Consider the following 11355-nt stretch of genomic DNA (forward strand, 5'->3'; position numbering starts at 1 on the left):
GAGTTATTGTAGAGACGAGATCTCACCAAGTTGCCGGGGCTGGTCTCAGATCCGTGGACTTCGGCAATCCACTGGCCTTGGCCTCCCAAAGTGTTGGGATTACAGGGTGAGCCACCGAGCCTGGCCTACTTTTCATCTTATCCTTTAAATACTCAAATTTCACCAAATCTATGACACCATAGATTGTAAGACACATCATTCTTTAAATTCTAATAACAATGATAATAATAATGCTACACAATTTTCAACTTATTTGCAGAAATAGTGCTACTGTTAATAACTGTACCCGCTGGGCCGTTTCCCCCTCGCCCCCAGGAGCCACTTCAGTCGGTTGTCGCCCCAGCGGCCGCCCTCTGAGCACGTGTTGCTGCCGGTCTGCGTCAGCGCTGGGTAAACAGATGACTGGCCGGCCGCGCCGGGAGGGGCTCTTTAAGAGGCGGCCGCGCGCCCGCCCGCACTGAACTTGGCGCTGCTGCCTGGCGGCTCCGGAGAAGCGCTCAGCCAGCTGCGTCCCGACCCCAAAGGTAGGCTCCTGAGCGCGCCGGCGGGGAATCCGAGTGCGCTGCGTCTTGGGAGAACGCTGTCTTCCGTTTTCCACCCCTTTCCATGTTGTTTTTCTCTTTTCTGTCTTCCCTCCGACAGCTCGAAAGATTTCTTCAAGTCAGAAATAGCGGATCTGGATCTAAAAATGAGGGCTGGGCGGGCAGGGCTGCTCCAGAGACGTCCACACACCCGGGTCTGCCTCTCTTTTGCATAAAACCAGAAATATCTGTTTGCCAGGATTCGCGTGCAGGTTGGGATATGCTAGCTGTTACCTAGCGGTGCGGTGTACTCTGCAATCTTTTCAAATACAATATCGGGAGGTCTTAAGATTTAAATTCATTTTCTAAATACTGCAGAACATCCCGGGGCTTTAGAGATAGAGAAGTGCTGGCGTTTTTTCCACTCGCGGGTCTAAAATGCAGCAGGACTTTGGCAACGACGGAGGGCTGGGCACACACTTCTGATTTTAAAGTCCTGCTTGTGTTTTGTGTAATGGTTTATTGGAGTTTCCCGGGTACGCCTTGAGAAAACTTTATAAATATGACTTTTATTCATTGCCCCCACATTTTAAACTTCTCCCTTTTTCACCATTTACTGTTTTTCTCCCCACGGAAAGCTTCTTAGCTATCTGGTAAGGCGCTTCCTTTCTTCCCCTTAGGATATTCCCACACCGGTCTTAATCTCGTGCTTTTCCAGTTGGAAGAGAAGCACTGGACAAACATTTCTGCAAAGTTTAGGAGAGCGGAGGACATTCCTTACGCCAAACACGGCAGAAAACAGGGTCTCCGTGCGCCTCTGGGCCCTGCGTGTGGATTGCTCAAAGGACGAGCCAGGGGCGCCTGGACACGCGCGCCGTGGCGCTGTGCTGGGGTCTGCGCTTGGCGAGCCTGGTGCTGGCACCGCTGGCCCGGCGGGTCTGGAGCGCCGGTGTTTGGTCTGAGCCCGCTTCTGGGTGCCCGACCCTCCCCAGGAGCCCGCGGAGGCCCGGGCTTTTCCTTCACGCCCCTTTCTCCTTTGCCCTCCGCAGCCATGAACAGCGGCGTGTGCCTGTGCGTGCTGATGGCGGTGTTGGTGGCGGGCGCCCTGGCGCAGCCCGTGTCTCCCGCGGATCCCGCGGGCTCCGGGTTGCAGCGGGCAGAGGAGGCGCCTCGGAGGCAGCTGAGGGCTGTACAGAGAACCGACAGCGAGTCCCGGGCGCACCTGGGCGCGCTGCTGGCCAGATACATCCAGCAGGCTCGTAAAGGTAAGGATGCCGCCGCCCCATCCTGCACTCCTGCCCTGCTCCGGGATCTCAGACCCTCTTCCCTAGGGCCCGATGGAGGTGACCTCCTGTTAGGAAACACTGGCAACACATTAAGCTGACAGGTTTTTCACTTTTCTTTCCTGAGTTACACTGCATGGGACAGTGCGATTTTCTGGACATCCTTTGCGGCAAACCGAGAGGGAGTAGGGAGGACTCGATTTATTAGTGAAAGGAACCTTCTTAAAAGCTTTCTTTGAACTAATTTTTAGCACAGTGTTATTGTTTAAGTTCAACACCATTGCATAAAGACATTACAAGATAATTATTGAGCCCTAGAAAAGGGTTCCCAGTTACACTAAATTCCATCTACTGTAAATGCCAAGGACCTGGGAGCCACTCAGATACTGACACTTGGAAACCATCTAGCAAGAAGTGATCAGTGCTGAGAACTCTTGAGATCTAACAACAGTTTAAGAAGAGACAATGTATCCGTTTTTAGGAAAGTGTGTTACAGGAGGAAAGAATCAATAGCAGTTTTGAGTTCTCCTTGGCAGTGACTTAAGAATGATTACCCAACAAGAAATGTGTTTGCTTTTATTTTTCTGTTAGAGAGTTGGTCCCAGTTGCAGTAAGAGCTGAACAAGTCCGAATTTTCAGCATCAAAATCTTTCTCCAGGAGTAAGGTGATGCAGCAGTCCCCTAGCTAAGAGGTGTGCAGACAGCCCTGTGCCTTTCCTGGGCCTGACTTTCTCATCTGCAAAGAGATGAAGCTAGCATTCCCCTAAGCCCCTTTCAATTCTTTGTGTGATTCATGCATCTCTGTGGTCCTTGGGAACCATGCTTTGGAGTGGGGCCTTTTTTTCTAACAACTTTATCCACAGTGACACCAAGGATAACACTGGCAGTGCAGCAGTGTGCAAAACCAGACAAACACAGCAGGACATTAAAACCATTCAGCAAACACTGCTGGAAGAGATGTGTGGGGGGGGGTCCCCTTTCCCATGAGGCTTTCTTACTCAGCTGATGTGTCAGGGCCTTGATTTGCTTCCTAACCCATGGCTTGACCAGAGAGGAGGAAGATGGTAGGCTTGGCTCTGCAGAGTCTCCTATGGCTTCATCTGAAGGTGAGATTGGAACTCTTTGACTAAGGGACTTCAGAAGCAAAGCCCAGAACGTTATTTGTTATATTTCTTTCTCTCTCTGAAAAATTGCCCCAATGATCACTTTCTGTTTTGCCTTTCTGCTAATTAAATTGAAAGAGATAGAAGTACTAATCAGATGGCAAAGAAAGTCTGAAAGCTTTTGGGTCTCTGCTGATTCTCTGTCTGAAGGTAATTTTGTATTTACCCCCAGATGTGGGCTGCCTTTCAGCCAGACCAGTCTAAAATATCCTAGGAGATTCATTGAACCATCTAAAACCTCTCTCTCCAAATTTAGGAAAGACCCAAAAGAAACAGTTCTAGAAAAAAAAGAAAGAAAGAAAAAAGCTGATTACCAAATTATTTTCTAGAACCAGCTCTTGACAGTGGCTCTTACAGCACAAATCTTAGCTGGAAAGTTCTTCCTAGTCCATCTTCTCAAACCCCTCCCCCCACCTTGCTTTACCTTCAGCCTTTTGTGCCTAACATATCCCAGTGGGAATGGCCGGCACTTGGAAGTTTAGCTGCCCACACCTAGGATCAACACTAGCTGGAAAACAATCATAATCTTCTGCGTGACAAATAAACATTTACACATATAGATACTGCACAGTTTCTTTGGATATTTTACATATTTTGAGATCACATCAGATTTATACTCAACTATATTCCATTTTATGCTTAAAGGTTCTAAACAAGACAATGCACCCTTTGAACAGCGCCAAAGAGTTTATCATTAGGAATTCTCTGCAGAGTTTTCATTGGTCCAAAAAGAAACAGTTTTAGTGGAGAGGGGTGGGGCAGGTATCTAGTGGCATTTCGTGTGTACCTACCCTGTGCCTAGCAAAGCCCCGATATTACATCTGTATTGTCTCTGCTGGTCCTCACAACAACCCTGCACAGTAAGTATTTGTATGCCCTTTTTGTCAGTGTGGAATCCTGGACTCTGGAAGCATGAGGAACCTGCATGTGGTTGCACATCTACTACACAGCAGGGCTGAGACTCTATCCAAGTCCTGCCCTCCCCAGAGGGTCTGGAAGCCCGTCAGCTTCCAAGCTGTGCTGTCCATTCTGTGTCTTCAAGTTTAAAGGAGCCAGGTCCTTCAACTCAATTCTATAAATCGTTTGAAAGCCCCTACTCTATGTCAGCACTGGGGAGGTGAGTGAGGACTCTGGTCAACGCATACAACATGAAAAGAGAATTGTGTGTGGAATGGGGAGACTGACATGTATAGTCAATGCAGCAGCCATGACTGAACATGGTGCCCCCAGCAATAGCAGAGGCTGCGTGCTCATTTTGTTTCCATTAGATGGAGATTCAGGCTGTGCCCGGCCTTTAGAATGGGTGTCCATCATCAGAGCAGACAGAAGGACAGGTCAGATGACTGTGGACAGGTAACTGAGTCTGCAGGTTTTGCTGACTTCAAGGACTAATATTTCACCTGAAAGATGTTGAACAATGAAGTACCAGGGGCTGCTTGTCTTCTGCATGGACTGAGAATATCTGCCAAAAAGACTGAAATGTGCTGCATTAACTCTTAGTTTCAAAACTGAGAAGGGACAGGGCCAGGGGAGAAAGGGTGGGAATAGTGTCCTGCATGATTGTTTTTAATTTGGCTTACTTAATTTCATTTCCCAGGGCATCTGCCTTTGTGGCATCATTTATTGATAAATAAGCCATAGTTTCAGGTCGGACACAATGGCTTATGCCTACAATCCCAGCACTGTGGGAGGCTGAGGTGGGAGGGTTGCTTGAACTCAGGAGTTCGAAGTCAGCCTAGGCAACATAGTGAGACTTCATCTCTCCCCCAAAAAATTTCTTTTTAATTTTTAAAAATAAGCTGGGTGTGGTGGTATGCACCTGTAGTCCCAGCTACTTGGGAGATTCAGGCAGAAGGATTGCCTGATCCAGGGAGGTCGAGGCAGCAATAGCCGTGATCGTGCTCCTGCACTCCAGCCTGGGCAACAGAGTGAGACCTGGATTAAAATAAATAAATAAAAGTCATAATCTGACTCTACTCAGCCTGTGGGGAAGAGCTGGCAAGGGCCTCATGCAGCAAACCTACAGGCCAGCATCACAAGAGGTGGGGACACAGTGGCTCCCAACACAGTGGGAACCATTGAGTGGTCCTCAGTGAATTAGCTTGGACTTTGTCCATCGCGTGCCCTTGAAGGGCCTTTCTTAACCCTTAGTTGGCACAGGAGAAGGTGTTATACTGGCTTCATACCCCAGGAGGCACTGTCTATGACCTGTGGACTAGGACTTTGTCACATGCCTCCAAAAAAACTTCCTCTTCAGGTCCTGGCTCACTCAGGATGACAATTACCCTGTTCCTGAAGTCTTAACTTTCATTCCAAAGGGCCCATTTCAGGTTCGGTTGGTGCGTTTTGGTCAAAATGACTGATTTAAATTAACTCTATTATCATTACTCATCTGCCCTTCTTTGAGTGTTACTGAGATGCCAAGATTTTAATCTGATGAGGTGTCTTGTTCTGAATGTTATCTTTAAAAAGATGACTTTCCAATTAATGATTTTTAAACAATATTTATATAGCAATAGAACTTGAATTCATCTTCTTTTTAACCCATTCCAGCGTCAGTATATTGTAATAGTAACACCTTGTTAACAAGAGCGCTTCAGACAAGACAGGTATGTTCAGGGATCTTAAGGGATGAAATTTAGAAATGAGTAAGTACTGGGAAACCTTTGCTTGGTTTCTACCGAGGGCTGTCTACACACAGAAAACACCATGAGGGGTAGGGAGACAGGAAAGTCTAAGCCAGTCCCCAGTCTGTACAAGGCAGGAGGAAGTGAATCCACTTATAGAACACAAAAACACCCATAACTAGTAAACACTGCCCTCTCTCCAGTTACACAGGCATGAGTGTTTCCTCTCTCATATTTTTGGTCCCTCAATTCCATTTCCATGATAGCTCTTTGATACATGTAATAATATGTATGTCATATTTTATCTGGCTTTTTTCCATTGTTCTCCTTCACAATTTGAACTAGTGACAAATTGAACTAATGATGCCCCATTTCCTTCCTCCCTGCCCCTTGTAGCTCCTTCTGGCCGAATGTCTGCCATTAAGAACCTGCAGAGCCTGGACCCCAGCCACAGGATAAGTGACCGGGACTACATGGGCTGGATGGATTTTGGCCGGCGCAGTGCCGAGGAGTATGAGTACCCCTCCTAGAGGACCCGGCCTCCGTAACAGGAGGAGGCAGAATAAGAAAACAATCATGCTCATAACTCGTTGTCTCTGAAGTTTGACATTTGAAGTATCTATTTATTAAGTTCTCAATGTGAAAAATTTGTCTGTAAGATTGTCCAGTGCAACCACACACCTCAGCAGAATTGTGCAAATGGAAGACAAATTGTTTCCTTTATCTGTGACTCCTGGTCCTAAAATGTTGCTATGCTATTAAAGTGATTTCATTCTGCCCGCTTGCTCCATGTGTCTACTGAAGGCAAAAGGCTCCCTTCATTTGGTCCACAAAACACATAAGGAGGAGAGCCTGATATGCAATGCCCCAGGGCCAATCCCTGAGTAGATGTCCCAGAAAGGCCTTAGGAAATGAGGGTTGGGCATGGAGCTGTCGTCTGCTGCGGGCAAGCGGTCAGGGAAAGGGTCTTCTGTGGTCGGCTCCAGGAATCGTTCCTGGCCACCCTGATCCCTGGTTGCCATCTGTCAACCCCACACCACACTAGCGTTTCTTTGGGGCTCTCTTGGCCTTTAAACAAGTTATAGTACTGGACAGTGGTACTGGACAGTGATTTTACACGCACTTGATGGCTCCACAGCCCTGGGCTCAGAGGTTATCATCCATCCTTTACAGATGAGGAAACAGGCTCTGAAAGATGAAGGTGGCAGGCCCATGTGACCCAGCCCACAAGATTCACAGACATGAGGGCTTCATGCTCCTAGGTTAGAGGGATCTTCATCACTAGCACTTCTCAAGCTCTTGAGTACAGGAACTACGGAGAATCTTTTTAAACTGCGTGTTCTACTTCAGCAAGTCTGGGCTGTGGCCTGAGCAAGCTCCCAGGTGATGTCAGTGCTGCTGGCTGCAGACCTCACTTGGAGTCATGATGGTGTAGAGAAGAGCCTATGACTGCTTTCTCCTGAGCCCCACCGTATTTTAGAGTCAGTGGGCATGTTGGGAGGACTCTGGTAGTCATCCAGAGTAGAAGCCAATCTGTCTGTTGCTTCTCTGTAGGCATCAGTAAAGGGAACTAGTCAAAGGGGTCACCCAGAGAACATCTAGTACCCAAGACTTGGTCAATACAATTCTCTCACTGGAGTTGAAGTTGGTATTTGGTGTAACACTTAGACTCGGAATAAGTAACACATGATATTATTCCCTATTGAGTGTACTACCTCATTCAGTCCTTACAATTGTGTCTCCAAGTCTGCCTCATATCTTAGATAGTCAATCCCCATTCAGTCCCAAATATCCAGCTGCCTGTGTTTTTATCAGTTCTCTCTCAAAACAAAACAACAACAAAACCCTACTGTTTTTATGGTTGTATAGGGAATATTGAGTGTGTAGAGAGATGAGCGTGCACCCGCGTGCATGTGTGTGTGTGTGTGTGTGTGTGTGTGTGTGTGTGTGTGTGTTCTGTTTGTGTGTTGTGGTAGGGGATGAATGAGCGACTTGGAATTTAATATAAAATCAGCAGTGGGGAATGGATGATGAAAGCCTGATCTGAGTTTGTGATTTATGAATCATCAGGGAAGTAGGTGTTAAAATATCACTTTCAAAGGTAGAGTCATGACTCATGCAAATACAGAATGAACACATGTCAAAGACATCATTTAACTCACCAATTAATAAAGGAACCAGTAAGATGCTGCAGTCATTCCAAAGCAGAGCCTGGAGAATTGCCACATATAGGCAGGCAGGAAGGCTGAAATGAATTTGCCAACAGACAAAAACCAGTCCCTATCTACAGGTCAGTAAAGTGTCATGTTTGAATAATCTGTTATTCAGAACAGAAATTAGATGTATCTTTAGGGGACAATATTCACGAATGTTTCTACGGACAAGAATTATTTGCGACTCCAGTGCGCCTGAAGTAGCCTGGGCCCTGGGACAGCGGCATGGTGGCTGGACCACAGAGCCAGCAGCACCATGCCGGTCACCGGGAAGACTTTCCATTGGTACCGGGTCAACTCAGAGTCGGAGGAAGATGAGCAGGACTCAGAGGAGGTTCGATTAAAACTGGAAGAGACCAGGGAGATGCAGAACTTGAGGAAGAGGTCCAACGGAGTGAGTGCTGTGGCCCTACTAGTAGGAGAGAAGGTTCAAGAAGAGACCACTCTAGTGGATGATCCCTTTCAGATGAAGACAGGTGGCAAGGTGGATATGAAGAAGCTGAAGGAAAGGGACAAAGCTAAGATCACTAAAGAGGAAGACCTTCACTTGGGGACATCATTTTGTGAAGAAACCAACCAAAGGGATGAAGACATGGACATGATGAAGTACATTGAGACAGAGGTAAAGAAGAGGAAAGAGATTATAGAACATGAGGAACAGAAAGTCAAGCCAAAGAACACAGAGGACTGTCTTTATGAGCTTCCAGAGAACATTCGTGTTTCCTCAGCAAAGAAAATGGAGGAGATGCTTTCCAACCAGATGCTGAGTGTCATCCCCAAGGTGGACCTTGGCATTGAGGCTAAAATAAAAAATATCATTTCCACGGAGGATGCCAAGGCCCGTCTGCTAGCAGAGCAGCAGAACAAGAAGAAAGAGCAATAACCTCCTTTGCGCCTACCAACATGGCTGTGAATTACGTGCAACACAACTGATTTTATCATGAGGAGCTCAATGCCCCCATACAGAGAAACAGAGAGAAGCCCAAGGCCCAACCCTTGAGAGTAGGTGACATGGAGAAGCCAGAGCCTGAGCGATCCCCTCCTAACCGCAAGCGTCCTGCCAATGAGAAGGTCACCGACGATTATCACTGCAAGTTCAAGAAGATGAACAGGCACTACTGAGCCGCGCAGCATGGGATGTAAATAGCCCTTCTCCTCCTCCCTCGTGTGGAAAACAACCAGACAGAAACCTGCTCACTCACCAGGAGACACTTTCAGCGCAGACTCTGTTAGTCCTGCCGCTGCCTGTTGGGTTTTGTAACTTTTGAAACACAACAATGCATGGTTTTCCTATCTATGGGCAAACTCCATTTTGGGCACATTGATAAATCTTTTTTTAGATATGTTGACTTTCTCTTAATATTTGTCCTGGGTCGAAACAGCTGTGTGTTTGTGGTGGAATAATATCCTGCAGAATCCAGCCTGAGTAACTTGCTGAGACCTTGTCTCTATAATAAATCAAAAAATTAGCCGGGTATGGTGGCACATGCCTGTAATTCCAGCTACTTAGAAGACTGAGGTGGAAGGATCATCTGAGCCCAGTAAGTCAAGGTTGCGGTGGCTGTGAGCGTGCCACTGCACTCCAGCCCTGGGTGACAGAGTGAGACTCCAACTCAAAAAAAAAAAAAAAAAAATACCCTGCAGACTGTCCTTTTATTGTTATAAATGCAATCATGTCTACTTTCTCGAATTTGTAATGTGGTCAGAAATGCTTCTTCGTTGTTTCTGGTGGGTCCAGCTGGTAGCAGAAGATTCCAGGATGGGATCAAAGGGATACTGGTATTTTCTGACTTTTACAAAGTTACCTGTTGCTTTTTGTAACAAAAGAAAAAGTAAAAACTGCATTTCTTTTCACTTTTAGAATTTAATTATTAAATACAAAATGAATAAAAAAGAATTATTCACATTATTGTCCATTTTCTAAAGCTTTCAGAGTATGTCACCCAAAGACACAGACCCCGAGAGCATCATATGACCGCCCAGAGTTCTACTGAAAGAACACTCAGTCTCCCCTGTATCCCCTTCCAAGTTTGCTGCAACTTCTAATGCAGGAAAGGGAAAACAAAGAATGTTTCCTGGCTGTGTCGTGGGTGCAGGACACTGTGCAAGGCACTTGCCTCCCAGCATCAACTCCAGAAATGTCCCAATCCTGTAAGGTAATAAGAATTCTGCTCCTCTGAGAGGAACCAGAGCTCAGAGAGGCTAAGTGACTTGCAGGTGCACACACTGCCCACAAGTGGCAGAGCCAAGATTGAAGCAGCTTGCTCTGGAACTTTTATATGAGAGGACTTAGAGTCACCATCTGGCAGAGAAGGGCCTTGGAGGCTCGTCTGGGAGTTGCACCTACACAGCGAGGACACAGAACTAGCATTTTGGTGGATGTGTGGCATCTTTGAGGGGTCCTGATGGAGCTCACTGGACAGAGGAAGAAGCTAACTTAAAGACCTATTCCCGGCAGGGTACAGTGGCTCACACCTGTAGTCTCTGCACTTTAAGAGGTCAGATGGAAGGATTGCTTGAGCCCAGGAGTTCCAGACTAGTCTGAGCAACATAGTGAGACCCTGTCTCTACAAAATAAAAAAAATTAGTTGGGCGTGTTGATGCACACCGGTAGTCCTGACTATTCAGGAGGGTGACGCCGGAGGATGGCTTGAGCAAAGGAGGTTGAGGTTGCAGTGAGCTACGATCGTACCACTACACTCCAGTGTGGGCGACAGAGTAAGACCCTGTCTCAAAAAAACAAACAACGAAAACAAAAACCTGTTCCCCTAATATACTTTCAGCACGATGCTGGATTCAATCTGGCACCTTGTAACAGCAGAGTCTCTGCTCTTATCCCTATGCCATCTGTTGTCACTGGGGCCCTGGAACCAGGATATAAGACCCAGCCCTTCCTCTGCCCTTCTTCAGGGGATTACATCAGGCTCCTGAAGCTAAGCTGAGCAACTCATCGAGAGGACAGTCACTCCTCAAGCTCTACTTTAAGAAGGCGCAAAGATTCACATACAATCAGAGAGCCATGTCCTCCTCCTCCTCCTCCTCCTCCTCCTCTTCCCCACCCACCCCTCCCCTCCTCTCCGCAGTCCTCCATTTCCATTTGACTTCCACTCATTCCTCCCCACTCCACCCCTCCTCTTTCCCTTCTTTCCCACTAGCTGTCTTTCTAGACTCCCTCAGCCTGTGGGAAGCCCACCTAGGCCATGGCCCCCTACAGTTGTTCCTGCTATTTGCACTCCAGCTCTGCCAGAAGGCTTCTTTTTGTTGATCCACTGGAGTTTAAAAGTTGAAAAGGGCAATGGCTATCATTCTAGCTCAACACACTCCTATCCTATCCCCACTCCCATTACAGAGATAATAAACTTGCTCAAGATCACACAATAGATTCGCCATGGAACCTGCAGTTCCCTGTGGAATTAACATCTCGCCAGACTGAGACATAAAGAATTGCCTTGCCGGGCTTGGTGGCTCAGCCCGTAATCCCGCGCCTGTGGGAGGCTGAGGTGAGTGGATTGCCTGAGCCCGCAGGTTCGAGACTCACCTGGGCAACT

At 47.2% G+C, this 11355-nt stretch overlaps 1 protein-coding gene and 1 pseudogene across 2 annotated transcripts; both read left to right on the forward strand.

The window, feature by feature from the left end:
* Positions 1–423: 423 nt before the first annotated feature.
* CCK (cholecystokinin) lies at positions 424–6373 on the forward strand. Its single transcript, XM_008068551.1, has 3 exons — positions 424–524; positions 1571–1786; positions 5991–6373. Exons 2-3 carry the CDS (start codon positions 1573–1575, stop codon positions 6122–6124), a joined length of 348 nt encoding a protein of 115 aa, XP_008066742.1. The 5' UTR covers positions 424–524; positions 1571–1572; the 3' UTR covers positions 6125–6373.
* Positions 6374–8004: 1631 nt separating this feature from the next.
* On the forward strand, positions 8005–8929 carry LOC103271087 (annotated as a pseudogene). Its single transcript, XR_002482567.1, has one exon. The product of XR_002482567.1 is annotated as an uncharacterized protein C9orf78 pseudogene (transcript).
* The last annotated feature ends 2426 nt before the right edge of the window (positions 8930–11355 follow it).

The sequence above is a fragment of the Carlito syrichta genome, unplaced genomic scaffold, assembly GCF_000164805.1.
Source record: "Carlito syrichta isolate Samal-C Ts95f unplaced genomic scaffold, Tarsius_syrichta-2.0.1 Scaffold311198, whole genome shotgun sequence".
NCBI classification, from domain to species: Eukaryota; Metazoa; Chordata; class Mammalia; order Primates; family Tarsiidae; genus Carlito; species Carlito syrichta.